The sequence below is a fragment of the Periophthalmus magnuspinnatus genome, chromosome 11 (genome assembly GCF_009829125.3).
Source record: "Periophthalmus magnuspinnatus isolate fPerMag1 chromosome 11, fPerMag1.2.pri, whole genome shotgun sequence".
Lineage (NCBI taxonomy): Eukaryota > Metazoa > Chordata > Actinopteri > Gobiiformes > Gobiidae > Periophthalmus > Periophthalmus magnuspinnatus.
Genome location: NC_047136.2, coordinates 27,077,087 through 27,090,662, shown reverse-complemented (window position 1 = coordinate 27,090,662; position 13,576 = coordinate 27,077,087). Strand labels below are relative to the sequence as shown.

Here is a 13,576-nt window from a genome sequence, read left to right as displayed (position 1 = left end):
GAGAAGGCTGCCCCCTAGTGACCACATGTCGCTTTTAAGAACATCATTAAAAAGGGTTTCTGCTGTACTGGCACACGGAGCGTGACGAACGTTATGCTTCGTGCGGAATCGCAATCAAGAGATTTCGGAAGCACAATTTTTAGTCCCGGGGCTGCTGGAGACCGCCTGTCCTGGCGCCCCATCTGAGAATGTGGAATAAAAACTCAACGTTGATATAAACCTGTAAACTCCTCCACTCCGGTGAAATGATACCGAGTGAATACAATACTCTTGTTACACGGAGTCTTGAGCGCTGGAACTTATATCTGTCATTTCTCTCTTGCATCTCGCTTCTGAATCTTTATGAACATTGTATATCTCTGTAAGAAAAATATTACTTGAAAGTCGTGAAATTGACAGTATAGATTGAAAGTTGAAGGTCACATTTAAGCAGCGCCGAAACACGTACATAGCAAATCCGAACAATGCTGAACAACGCTACATGTGCAAAGTGGCCTGTTTGTACTGTCCAGTGTTTTAAAAGACTTAAAAACTTGTGTTTTAACGAGATTTATAGAAGCGTGAAAAGAAGCCGCTGTTCAGCAGGAAGTTAAGCTGTAACCGCGATGTGCGCATGCGCCTCAGCTTCTCCCAATCTAGGGATGTGTTTCACTCCATAAACGGTAAGGCTTGAATTATATGTTTCTCTGCTTTATCTATGTGTTTTTTAGAGATAGTCGAGTCGCTCGGGTCGCACTCATGGCAGGTGTAGTCATGTTTGGACTTTAATTCACACAGAGCCAATCAGCCAGGCTCGTACAGAATGGAGGGGCAACGCCGTCGCCGTGCCGTTGTTTGCCGTACGTGCTGCCGCACAGGGAGACGTCATTTTGAGGGGGAGCGGAGAGTTAAAATGCACAGTTACGAAGGGACGCACGGCTCATAGACAAGCAGCACGCAGCCGTCACACTCCTAATGCACCGCTCTGCTCGCCCCGGGTCACTTCTTTTACTCTTATTTCAATGAATTACGCAGCTAGTTACGCCCTTGTGTTAGCCGTAATGGCTACCGTCAGAGCTGCTCTGTACATCAGCGGGGAAAAGCTGTCAGCTGCATTTGGCGGCAACGACATGCACCAAACACCACAAGACACGAAACGATTCAGTTTACACAACTAACATGCATTTATTGGACATATATAAATACAGTTTCGTACAACGGCAGAATAAGCAATATTTGGCACAATCAATACTTTATATGTTATCAGGCAGTCTTTTTATTGTAGGAGTCAGTCTCAGGCTGTAAAGTAACTCATTATAAAAACTCAAACTGCTGCAAGGAACTGGAAGTGAACTACATTTTTTCGGTATATTTGAGTTGATATTTAAACTTAGGTTTACAATTACTTGTACTTCTATACTTGTAAACTGGAAGTACAACTTGTAATTGAGTATAATGTAGCATGAGTAAACTTTAAAATGATAGAAGTTATAGAGTACAGCCCCTGTCCTGATGCACAGAGCTGTCTCACATCAGTGTGTCTTTCTATACTCCAGATCTACACAGATACAAATTATGACTCCAAATCTCCTGCTCTGAATGGTCAGAGCTCAAAGAAATGTGGGTTGCGATTTTAAACGACTGAATTCAGTTTAATTGAGTACTGTTGTTTATATATCAAAAATAGATTACCGAATTGTGTAGACAAAATGTTCACATTTTCTGCCAAATATGTAGGCAGTGTTTATGCATATTGCTTACATTAATTTGAAGTGATGTTCTTATAGCAATGATCATAAGCCTGAAAGGAAGTTGCAGAAGCTCTCCCCCCTCATAGGATACTGTTATGGCATCCCCTAATGAGGTCACTGTGCCTACTGTGGAGGACATGGTCATGGTAAAGGTAGAGGATGGTGACCCTGATGACCCCAACAAGACCCAAGTCATTCTACAACTTCAGCAGATCACAAGGTTTGTATGACTTGCTACTTTGTTGGTTAAGAGTAGTGCATTTTGTGAGATGACTAAGGTTTCTGACTTTTTTATCTTATGTATTTTTGTAGTGATGAGTCAAGTGAAGCATCCGCAGCAGTTATGGCTGTTGAAGCTGCCCCAGGTAAGTTGGCCCAAGTTAGATTAGATACATAATAAATAAATAAATAAATACATAACTTTTTTTTTTTTCAGAACAAGGTGAAGAAGAAGTAGAAATCGGCTGTCCCATTACCTGTGGCGACTGTAAAGCTCTCTTAATATTGAAAAAATTTGTTTGCCCAGGGATAAATGTAAAATGTGTGAAGGTACGTTCTTGTTTTTAATTCACATAGTTATTTTACTAATGTTACTGAGATTCACAAAATAACTGTTTAAACATCACTTGTCTTGCTAGTTTGGAGACCAGCTCATTAGCCCAAAACAGTTTGTGCATCTATCTGGAAAAGCAACTCTGAAGGACTGGAAAAGAGCCATACGTATGAATGGGGTCATGCTCAGGTGAGTTATGTCAGTCAGTTGAGAGAAAATTATTATTTTTTTGCTACACCGGTATAGAATTGATGTTTTTCCTATGCAAAGAAACCCTATTATACAGATATATACAGGTCAGACTTTGCTGATTGTCCTATTTTGCTGGCCCAGTTTTAGAGATCTGAATCTGAAGTTGTACTGTTTTATCGCCAAATGTCTACTAGTGCCAAACCGCCAAATGAAGAAAGTTAAAATTCTGTATTTGTATTTTCCAGAAAAATGATGGATTCAGGTCAGCTGGACTTCTACGAGCACACCACACTCTGCACTAACACATGTCGAAGTACCAAGTTTGACCTTCTAATCAACAATACCAGGTTCCCTCCAGATGGCACTGGACTCACCACTCCCACTCAAGGTAAAACACGGCCCCAGCTTTAAAGTACGTTGTAAAATAGCATTTATATACTTTGTTAGTTATTTCAAAACACTGGTGGAACCTTCTGTTTCATTGGTCCAGTTACCAAAATGGTTTATCAGTCACTATCTTCTCTTAAACCTCTGTAGGGATGTAGGACTTTTAATTGTTTGATGATGTCTTAGTTGACTAATGATTTATTTTTTAGATTGTAAGGATTTGGGACAGCAGTAGAAAGGACAAGTGAGTGAGTGAGCGAGTTAGCTGAAGTGTTTATTGATATGTATATGTAAAACTGCAGATTAAACTCATGATTCATCAGTTAAATCTGATCTAGTTTTTATATAAATATAAATACTTTTTATTTAAATAGTGGTTTGTGCATGAACTGCTTTGCAGGTGTAGTCTTGTGAATGCAGTTTGAGTCAGATACATAGAGAGACATAATAGTTTTTTGAGCTTTAGCCCCCTTTTTCTGACTAATCAATCAGCAGGGCATGTCTTTATCGGCTACAGCCCTAAATCTTTGCTATATAGAGACACTTACTCATACAAACCATATTCATTTAACATTTGTTCTTTTTATTTTAAATGTTTTGTAGGCCAAGCAGTTCTAGGTAATGGTGGCACTGGGGGAGATGGTCAAATAGAAGGTCTGGGTGCCAAGGTGGAGTGGAGCTCTGGGGACACGACGGAGAAATCCAACGAGATCTCAGGTCAGTTACATCTCATAACTGGATCATAAACTCTCAGATGTGGAAGAAGTGTCACTGAGGTACAGATGCAGGGGCAAAAAAATACCCACATAAAACAAGTAAACATATTAAAGTGCCATTTTACAATGTACTTTTAGAGTAAAATAGATTTTGTAAACTATTAAAGGTACATCATGTAACTTTTTGGAGGTGGCACGTCATCTGCATGATTCCACGGAAATAGAAAGTTAAAAGCATACTGTGGAATATTATGGTCAAAGGAACAACATTTCTATGCAAACAAGCAGGAGAAGGCCCTCCTCCAGGCCAAATAAGAGTAAGGTCTGTGGATTTGCAAGCCAAACACAACAAAATTGAAAAAAAAAACAAAAACATGCCTATACTTTAGCTGTGTAATCCCTCCATCGTCCTAACGCACATATTTGTTTACAGTTTTTGTTTGTTGGCTAAGTCTATTGAAATACACTAAGTATGAATTGTGCCTGAGGCATATTTTGCATAATGGTTTAGGCCTGTAATGGACATTCTCACCCTATTAGCATACTGGCCATCACTGTTGTTTTCCTTGTTTTGGGTCTGAGGATGGAGTTATAAATAGGAACTGCTCCTTTGAAGATAGTGAGGTACAGATCTTACCCAAACAAATGAAATGGTTTGAGAGGAGAGCTGAAGAAGCATTTTTTGTTAGGAAAGACAGTTCATCGTATTTTGCGTAATGAACAATTACGCAAAATATGACTCCGGCACAGAAACTGGAACTAACACAAATATTTGTGTTAGTTTCAGTGAGCTTAGCTCCTCCCTTCACATAGATAGAAGGCAGTGTCCACCTGCAACTTTTTTGTCCAGTTGACAGAATTACATTTTTCTTTTACTATGCCTATATTTTAGTCTAATTTTTTGGTATGGAGTTGAAGTTAAATTCAATATGGAGTTAAAGTGCATCAAAACATGTAGTGCATCCACCACTGTTTACTGTTGTCACGCTGCCTCTCATAAACTGCATAAAACTGAAGAATATTTCCTTTCCACGTTGTGCGTTCTAACAGAGGACACACTGAACTTCTGGAAGGGCATTGCAGACGTGGGCTTGCTGGGTGAAGTGGTGACCAATATCAACACTGAGCTGCTGGCACTGCTCAATGGAGTACAGCAGCGGAGTGAGCCAGGAGTGTTACAGGACACAGGTACAGAGATACACATGGTGCAGGTGGGGTTAGATTAGATATCATAATTTCAGTCATTGCAGAGGCCTGTATAATTAAAGTATATGTACCATAGAACTCTGACTTACCTCATCTCAGTATTTAACTTTGCTACATGTAGAATGCTTTGTTAATATGTCAAACTATTGTACGGACATGAGCATTTGTAAATGATCTTTCAGTATTGTTGTTAGATTCAGATACAGTATTTATATTTTATTATTCATTCATAATAGATAGCGTGTCATCTTCAAAGTGTCACCCACATTTCGTAAGAGTGGTGTATCATTATTATGCAAATGGACCTAATTGAAGCTATGCAAGGAAAGAACATATTCAGCTGCTATTGACCCTTTTGTGTGTCTAAACAACATGGCTGAGCTGTTAAATGCACATTGCAAAACATTGTTAAAAAATAGATTAGACGATTATTATTAAGAACTTTTAGTACATTTGTGTAATACGAGTTTAAACTAAGAATTTTCTATTCAGACACCCAGGATAGAGAAAATTGCAAATCAAACAACTACTAGAAAGTGTAGTGTATCATAAAATGACTTGTCTTGTAAAATGCCTCCTATATCGCCTGTTTAACTATAATTCTCTCACTTTTATAAGGGTCTATGAAGCATTCAAATGTATAATAATGTAAAATGAGTTTGAATGCACAGCAGCTGGATGTGTCCCTTCTTTCTAAATGACCCTGTGCTTGATTGCCGCACTGATCTCAGATTCCTGTCTGGTAGAGGTGGCCGTGCTCAGTAACCTTGCCCAAGTGTTCGGTCTGCTGGACACGGTCAAGAGGATCCTGGAGCGAAGGAGGGAACAGATTGACCCCAGCCAGGAGGAGGCGCTCCAGGTTCTCAGCAGTAAGCATTAGTGTTTTTTGCTATACTCTTTTTCGATACTTGATACTGTTTTCAGCGCCACACTTTGAATAAAGACAGGAGAATGCAAGTTTAACACAAAATACTAGTTGTTTTTTTTAATATTACAGTGTGGTCTTAGACCACAGATCATAATTATTCTAAAACCAATCAGAAAAGGTCTTATGTTATGCCATTTATGTAATAGTTCTTAGTATGTATTAATACTCCAAATTAAATTTCAGTATCTAGTTTTGATAGTAGTTTTAGTAATGATTACACTATACCTTAGTTAATACAAGTCATACTTGAGTATAAATATTAAGCTAAATTAAATAATCAGTCATAATTTTCCTATATACATATAGCACCTTCCTTGTAGTTGTGTATATTGATATATAGAGGTTCGCAATATTGACAAAAATGTGCCTATAAATATCTTTGAGGTTGAAGTATTTCCTTAAAAATGCGCTGTAAAATTAATAGTCCCTTGTGTATAATGACCCCACAGATTCTGTTATGTTTTTCTTTTTTCTTTTGTAAGTTGCTCTTATCATGGACAACTTGATATCATTTTTGCTCACCTTTAAAACAGCAATTTGTAGTATCTTGAAGACACACATCATCCACCTGCAATATAAGTCACTAATACTTATCTAACTGATACGAAGCATAATTTGTGTTTATTGAATTGAGCTCAATATTGAATCATATCAATAGCAAGGCTATACCAAACCTCAAAAGACCACGGTTTATTTCAGAGTTGCACTGTTACGAGTAAAAGTTTAAAAACTCCAGCTGACATTTTCCAACTCGAGCAATATCAGGTGAATATTGGCTTCACATATTAATATACATTTGAATGGATTTCCTCAGACCTCATTCAGTGTGTTTACATGTAGGAAAATTGAATAACTAGCCTAGTTCACTTTAACAGTTTTTTAATGCATATAAACTTATGAACTTACAATTGAGTTGAGAGGTTATGAATCGAATCTGAAGATCCCAATGACACATCTGGAGAAGCCGATATGCACTTGGATACCTGTTGCATGTTTACATTAAGCACGGACTAGCAGAGGCGTTCAGCTACACAGGGTAAAAAACAGCCAGGAAAATATTAGACATGAGTTTAGACGTGTACTCACTTATTTTAGATCAGCAGAGACGACAAACTACGGCCTCCACTGAGCACCCACTGAGCTCATGTTGCTTTGTTTTGATCCACCACGTTAAACGGAAAGTTAAAGTTACCGAAGCTTCAGTGTAGGCTATATTTGTGATGCGGAGAGAAAATAAATTGTGAGTAATGTAGGTCCTAGCACCATGTCTTATAATAAAATGCTCAACAAAAATGGGATGTCGCTTAGCTATGTCTGCCAGTGTGGTTATATGTAAGATAGTCGTTTTTATTACCAATTATAGGTGCAAAGCTTTAGTGCTCATGGTACAAGATTACAATTACATACAATAATACAATTACTACAAGCACCTGAACTCCCCTTAGCCCTCGTTCCCACCATTTCTGTTCTTTGACCTGCATGTAGGGCTGTAGGTGACTAAAGAAATTCTTGGTTGACATATCCTTCTGATTAGTTGACTAAAAAAAGCAGTGTGGAAAATGCTTTCAAAACTATTACGTAGCTCTGTGTATCTGACCCAAACTGCAGTCACAAGACTACACCTGCAAAAGAGTCCATGTAAAACAACTATTTATGCAGAAAAAAGCACTAGAAAACAATGTCATTATACAAAGACAGATTAAATTAGTTAAACATGAGTTTCATCTGCTTTTTAGCATATAAATAACATCTTCAGCTCACTCACTCACTTACTTCTCCTTTCTGCTGTTGTCCCATATACATGTTTATCATCTAAACAAAATGATGAGTTGACCGTTTAATGGACTAAACAATTAAAGGCCTACAGCTCTGCCTTCATGTATTTTAATAGATTCTTTTTTCAGACCGAGGTTTAGTCTGATTTCATACCTCACAGTTTGGACTGGTCACCAGCGCTCTTCCTCAGAGTGGTCACATGATGTCGCTATGAGGTGTCTGGTCAGCTCATTTAAACAGGTTTTGGTGCTGTCTTCATACCTGTGGAGACAGAATGACAGCACCACCTGCAGTCCAACTTCCTCTAGACAGTATTCCAAATGTGTGAGAGTAAAAAGGTCTTCTCATCCCGGTTTAAAGTCCTGTTTCGATTGCCTCTTCACACACCTGGAACACTGTGGGGAAGAAGTCAGATGGTGCAGTCGTCCTGCCTCCAACGGAAAGTAAGACTGGATGAAGCTGCATGTAGACTGGGACAAGAGAGGTTTTGAATTTGATTGTTTAGTGCACTCTGATTTCTCTGTGCATGTCAACGTAGTGATTGTTCTTCGTTGTAGATCTGGAGCTACAGTTGGAGGAGCAGAAGAAGCAACAGCAAGTGAGGGCTCTGTTATCCTGCCCTCAACCTCCCAAAATCAAGACTCCCACCAAGCGCCCCACCAAACGGCCCAGACTCACTCGACCCGCCTCCACCACCACCCTGCTCGCCTCGCCCCAGCAGACCGCCACCCTCCAGCCGCAGCAGTTCACCGTGCTCTCCCCCATCTCCCTGACCTCCGTGGGGCAGCCGCTGACAGTCACGGGGCTGCCCATCGCCTCCCTGGCCCAGTCGTCCAACACGGTCACCCTGTTGCCGGCCGGATCGCAGTTTTTCACCCGATACATGGTGGCGGGTGACGGGAAGACTGATACTATTACGCTCCACCCGTCGTCTGGGCTCACTCTGGTGGGTGATCAGTTATTCATCAGTTATATTATTATAGTGATTTGTTCCTCTGTTTAAAACTAGGAAATGTAAAAAAAAAAACAAAAAAGAAACAATTATGATAGATGTAAGAGTCAAAACAATATGTTGTTTAATAGGGATGGGACAAGATCTCGCAAGACAAAATTGTCAAAAAATTATCTGTTAAGATTTTTTTCTCCATGTGTTTATATTTGAATTGGACAAAAGAGAGTTAACTGCTGTTGAGTGACACCTCATTGAAAAGCTGTAGTTCCAAAATACACTGCTATAATACAACAAAAATATTAAATAAAATAATAATAATTAAAAAAGGGAACTGTATTGCACAATTTATGTATTACAAATTTGGTCAAAATCTTGTCTTTATCTCGTGGACCCAACCTCGTATCCCTTCTCGTCTTGTAGGAGCTGAGTCCCATCCCATCCTTATACAGCTTTTACTGAATAACCTACATTTAGCAATAACACTTACTACACCACTTGTACTTCTGTGGGGCAACACTAGTACATTAAATACAGCATGTTGCATATATTAATTACGATTCTATATATCATTCAAGTGAATAAATTGCGCACAAGAAAAGTGGGCCACTTCCTACTGCTTTAGAACTACATTCTGCTAAAACATTTATGCCAATACATATATAAAGTTTGTGGCCAATATTTTGCTGATATGGGCTCCACCGTTCAATGTTTGAATTCATATCAGTTCATTAAATTAGTTTAGACAGACTGAGCACATGAACAGGATTACTTAAAGAGGTCTTTATGTAAAATCTAATTTGATGAAATTGTAGCCATGTTGTAACAGTGTTCTTTATTAGCTTACTCCTTGTAAGAGTTGTATTTTGTTTGGTTCATGCTTGATTGAGTAATTTATCATTGTCCTGCATTTGAGGCTTGAGTGCTCAGAAATGTCAATTTTCACCTATCCCCTAATCTAGGTCTTGCATGCAGGGTTCAAAAATGTAATTTTTCAACAAAAGAATAAATATAGCATCATTTCACTGCTACAGTGAAATGTCACGATGAGTGGGTGGGTTTTTTGGAGTTCTGCGATTTTGTAAATGGACCAGTTTCTACTAAGCTATTTTAGTCTTGCCACACTTTCTAAAATGCAGTAGTATTGCAGTTTCCAATGAACAAAATGTCAATTAATGAGCTACGTGGTTTAATATTAATTACCCAGAGAAAAAAAGTGTCTTCTTTAAATTTTCCCTGCTTCATTCAGATATTGGCTGTACTGCCAATGTGGACTAAAACTTTCTGCTTTTCCAATGGTGCAATGGTGTGTAATCATCTGCCCTGTTTAAAAATGCTTGCCTTTTTATCTGATTGTATGTGCAGGACTCGAGCCAGCTCGGGGCCATGATGAACCCTGTGGAGTTGGTCCAGTTAAGCCAGCAGGGCGGCAGCACTGAGGTGGTGCCTCTCGACGGTCAGGTGGTGGTGCAGCAGGAGGGCGAGGTGCAGGACCAGGCCTTGGGCGTCATGGAGCTTCAGCTTACGGGGGACGCTGCTAAAGATGCCATGATGGTACAGAGTGGAATGGAGGTCACCATGGCAACGGAGGGGGAGGAACCACAATGCCAAACACAGGAGGGGCAGACTGACACGACCCAGGGGCTGCAGTTGGATGCCAGCGGACAGTTACAAGGCGTACAAATAGTGGTGTTAGAAAATTAGAAAACTCAGGAGGTCACATAGACTTTTTAATTGTGTGGAGCAGTTTTGGACTGTGTGCTTTGTAAATACACAGATATTACATTGGCTTCCGACCAAGTGCTAGGGTAGCCATTTCCCTCTTCGCTGTGTTAGTAAATATTCCTCACCACCACTTTTATTCTTTGTACGGAAAAGCAGAGGAGCAGACATTTAGTTTGTACTTCTCGTAGTTTTGTAACGTAAGGAGCATTCCAGTTTACTACAACGAGGTCATGGCATTTGTGAATAGTATCAAAAGTCACTCCATTTTGAAACAGTGGTGACGTTATGAAATTAGGACCAAAGTTGTGTGTAACTGGAAATGTCCGTTTGGCCTCTTTAAAACAATCAGAGGAGAATGCACTATCAGTGTCTACATGCAGGGTTCACCGGTGCTGTTCAGAATACATTCTCTTATGCAGAAGCCTCATTTTTACCAAGTTCCTAGTTTCAGTGCTTAAGTGGAAGACTTCAGATGAGTTATTCAAATGCTAAACATAAATATATATGTTATATTGCATTACTATTGTATATACCCTGACCTGTAGTGTAGGCAGAACTGCATTGTCCATGGTGGATGAGTAAAACTACATTGCCATGGAAATTATCACCAATAATTTCAATGTTATTAAACATTGTATACTGTCTTATGCTATATTGGAGAGTTAAATTGGTACAATGATTTATACTCCACTATTCTCTATACATCTCTTTACTAAAATAGATTAGAAGGGAATTTTGTCTGCTCTAAGACGAAACATAAAGGTGCACTATGTAACTTTTCTGGTGGAGAGTCACCAGCTTGTCTCCATGGAGACGTTATTGCTTTGCCTGGAATTTTTCAGGCAAATTTACTGTGTCATTAAACTCATCTATCATGCATTTATTTAATTAGAGGTGTTTTTATTGCATAAAAATATCTTAGGAAACATGCATGTGTACTATGAAAGGGTTCGCCTCTCCACTGATCTGACCTCTGCAGCTTGACCTGGTGGTGCCTCCTCCTTGTCACCATGGAGATGCTTACATTTCTTTTCAAGTGGAACATTCTAGGCAAAGCAATACAATTTCTGTGCACACTCCACCAGAAAAGTTACATTCTCAGAAGTAAAAATTCTCAACAGACATCAGTAATTTGTCCTGAAGTAACCGTACTGTTCAAAAAGGACCTCTTTAAATAAGGTTACAGGTGTCATCTGAAAAAATGTTGTAACCCCCCCTTTTCTTGTGTACCAAATCGAATCCCACCTTGGTGAAAATGAGGCTTCACTGACCCATCACAGACAATTGCTGCCTGTGGTCAATACTCTTACCAGGTTCAGTGTTGAAGTTACCTTTGAAATTATTGCACTGTCTATTGTGTTGTAGTGTTGCATCTTAAACTATAGCAGATGTAAGGTTTTTGCACATTGTGGTGGTCACCTTTTCCTGTCCACACCAAATGTTTTTCGCGACGTTGCCTGCTCCCTTAACATTTCTTTAGCCACAGCTTGGGCAGAATGTCTTCTTCTGTGTATAGTCTGGCTCTCACTGGAAATGCATTGCTTGTGCACTTACAATTTATTTTTGGAGTGCTCTCTTGCTGACTGAATTTATGGAGAGGTTTGCTAATTATTATTATTTTTTAAATAGATCTTATGAGTTCCTTTTTCAGTATCACAAGTCAAGTGACCTACTGGGCCATGGAAGATGAAGATAATTGTTATGTTACACTTGGTATGCCTGTATTTTACATTTGTATATTAGTGTCATATTGTATTTATTAGTTTGAACGCTGAAATCCTACCAACATGGACAATACATAACATTAATTTATGCTAACATCAACTGAAAACCTGTTGAAGACTCAAGCATTTTCAATAATTTAATTTAAAAGAGGATATTTACACAATGAATTTGTAATGTGTTTTATTAAGAGATTAAAAAACAAAAATGTTGGTTCTATTTAATGCCACAAGAGGGTGCTGTCTGCTCACACTACATCGGACAAGAAAGGAGGAATGATGCTCATAATATGAGGGATTTAATATCCGACTGGGCAGTATAGAAGGTGATATCGCTGCTTTGTGTGAGGTCCAGTGCTGACAGGGCATCATGGAGGCCACTTATTACTTTCACTTCTTATTTTGTTAATAGTCACCAAAGGGGGTAAACAAGCAGAAAAGGAGCGTTAAGGCAGCATTGAACTAAATTAATACTATTTTTATCAAAATAGACGTCATATGTAATATGAAACTTTAAGTTTATCAAAATTACAACTATACGTACCATAAGAAGTGACCATGGGCGCACTTTCAACTCCATCGACTCCAATTCACTTTACACTGAAAAACTGTGGCCCCTCTCTCTGTCACTGCTGCTGTCAGGCTTGTTATTTTGCTCTGAAAAACGTTCATATTAATCTGCGCTACATGATCCTAGTGTTTTATTTTGGCTATTTTAACCATAAACCAAGATATGAACATTTAGAACAGAGAAATAAGGCCCCTTCTGTCCTTGAGGTCGCTCATGTTAGCATTAGCAACAAGTTGAGCATTGCTAAGCAGCCGCTCCTTGCTAAATCAGCTGTGCAGGTGGAAAGGGGCATTACCTTCAAGAGCCTTGCTTCGGGTTGCCTCTTTGGTTGCTATGATACTCACGATTGGAATTCCAAATATGGAACTAACTGCTAGCTTTGAAGAGCTTCATTCGGCTGGAGCTGAACACTATGAGTGACGTCACTCTCCCTTAGTTCACCTCTTTGTACAGTGTATGCCCATCACTTTCAAACACTGATCCACCTTGTCTAGGTTTGGTCCAGAGGATGTGCTGTCAGTAAATTAGCCTGCTTTCCCCCAGGGGAAAAGTGAGTTTCATTTCATAGCTGGAACACGATAAAAACAGAAACAAAAGTTTTATCTGTTTGTTAGAAAAGCTCATAGCAGCAGAGGGGTTGAAAGGTTGTTAAGGCAGGCTAGTGGGCTGACGTTTCCCTCTCACCTCACCCTTAGCTAACACTCAGAATAGACTCAGCCACATGTCATCTTGTAGCTAACAAAGAGCACTATCTATAGCGTGTGGCTCCATAAACAAACTGTGTTATCACGTTCCAAGACTTCATTTAGGAGTGACAGCGACAAAGCGCTGTTTAATTAGGAATAAGACTTGAGCTTGTTTTTAATTAAGCCGTGAATCATTTTCCGCTTTTAAACATGTAAATGTGTCTAATGCTATGCTAACACTGTGAAGCATGTCACATAGACTTAGCTTAGTTACACTGATCCAAGCATTACTTTTGACAGCATTTTAGAAAGTGTTGCAATAATTTAAGGGTGTTAGTAGTATTTTGTGTTGCAAATTTAAAGCCAGTCGTAAACTTTTTTAATTTGTCAATGGCTTACTTTTTAAAGTGAGAAGTTTCTGAATTGCAAAAATGAA

The 13,576-nt window shown here is 39.1% G+C and overlaps 1 protein-coding gene and 1 non-coding gene across 3 annotated transcripts; both read left to right on the top strand.

Moving 5' to 3' along the window:
* The first annotated feature begins 48 nt into the window (after window positions 1-48).
* On the top strand, window positions 49-181 carry LOC117379168 (U11 spliceosomal RNA). Its single transcript, XR_004542050.1, has one exon. It is a non-coding gene; the product is annotated as a U11 spliceosomal RNA (small nuclear RNA).
* A 338-nt stretch (window positions 182-519) lies between these two features.
* gmeb1 (glucocorticoid modulatory element binding protein 1) lies at window positions 520-12,116 on the top strand. 2 transcript variants are annotated; one of them, XM_033975664.2, is made up of 11 exons: window positions 520-662; window positions 1,767-1,950; window positions 2,043-2,095; window positions 2,167-2,279; window positions 2,369-2,472; window positions 2,721-2,863; window positions 3,466-3,579; window positions 4,629-4,766; window positions 5,531-5,653; window positions 8,046-8,434; window positions 9,803-12,116. In XM_033975664.2, the coding sequence occupies exons 2-11, from the start codon at window positions 1,826-1,828 to the stop codon at window positions 10,139-10,141; spliced, it is 1,641 nt and encodes a 546-aa protein (XP_033831555.1). In that variant the 5' UTR covers window positions 520-662; window positions 1,767-1,825; the 3' UTR covers window positions 10,142-12,116. The 2 variants fall into 2 exon arrangements, with proteins under 2 accessions (XP_033831555.1, XP_033831554.1); XM_033975663.2 differs by having other exon boundaries at window positions 521-662; window positions 5,516-5,653.
* Window positions 12,117-13,576: the final 1,460 nt, after the last annotated feature.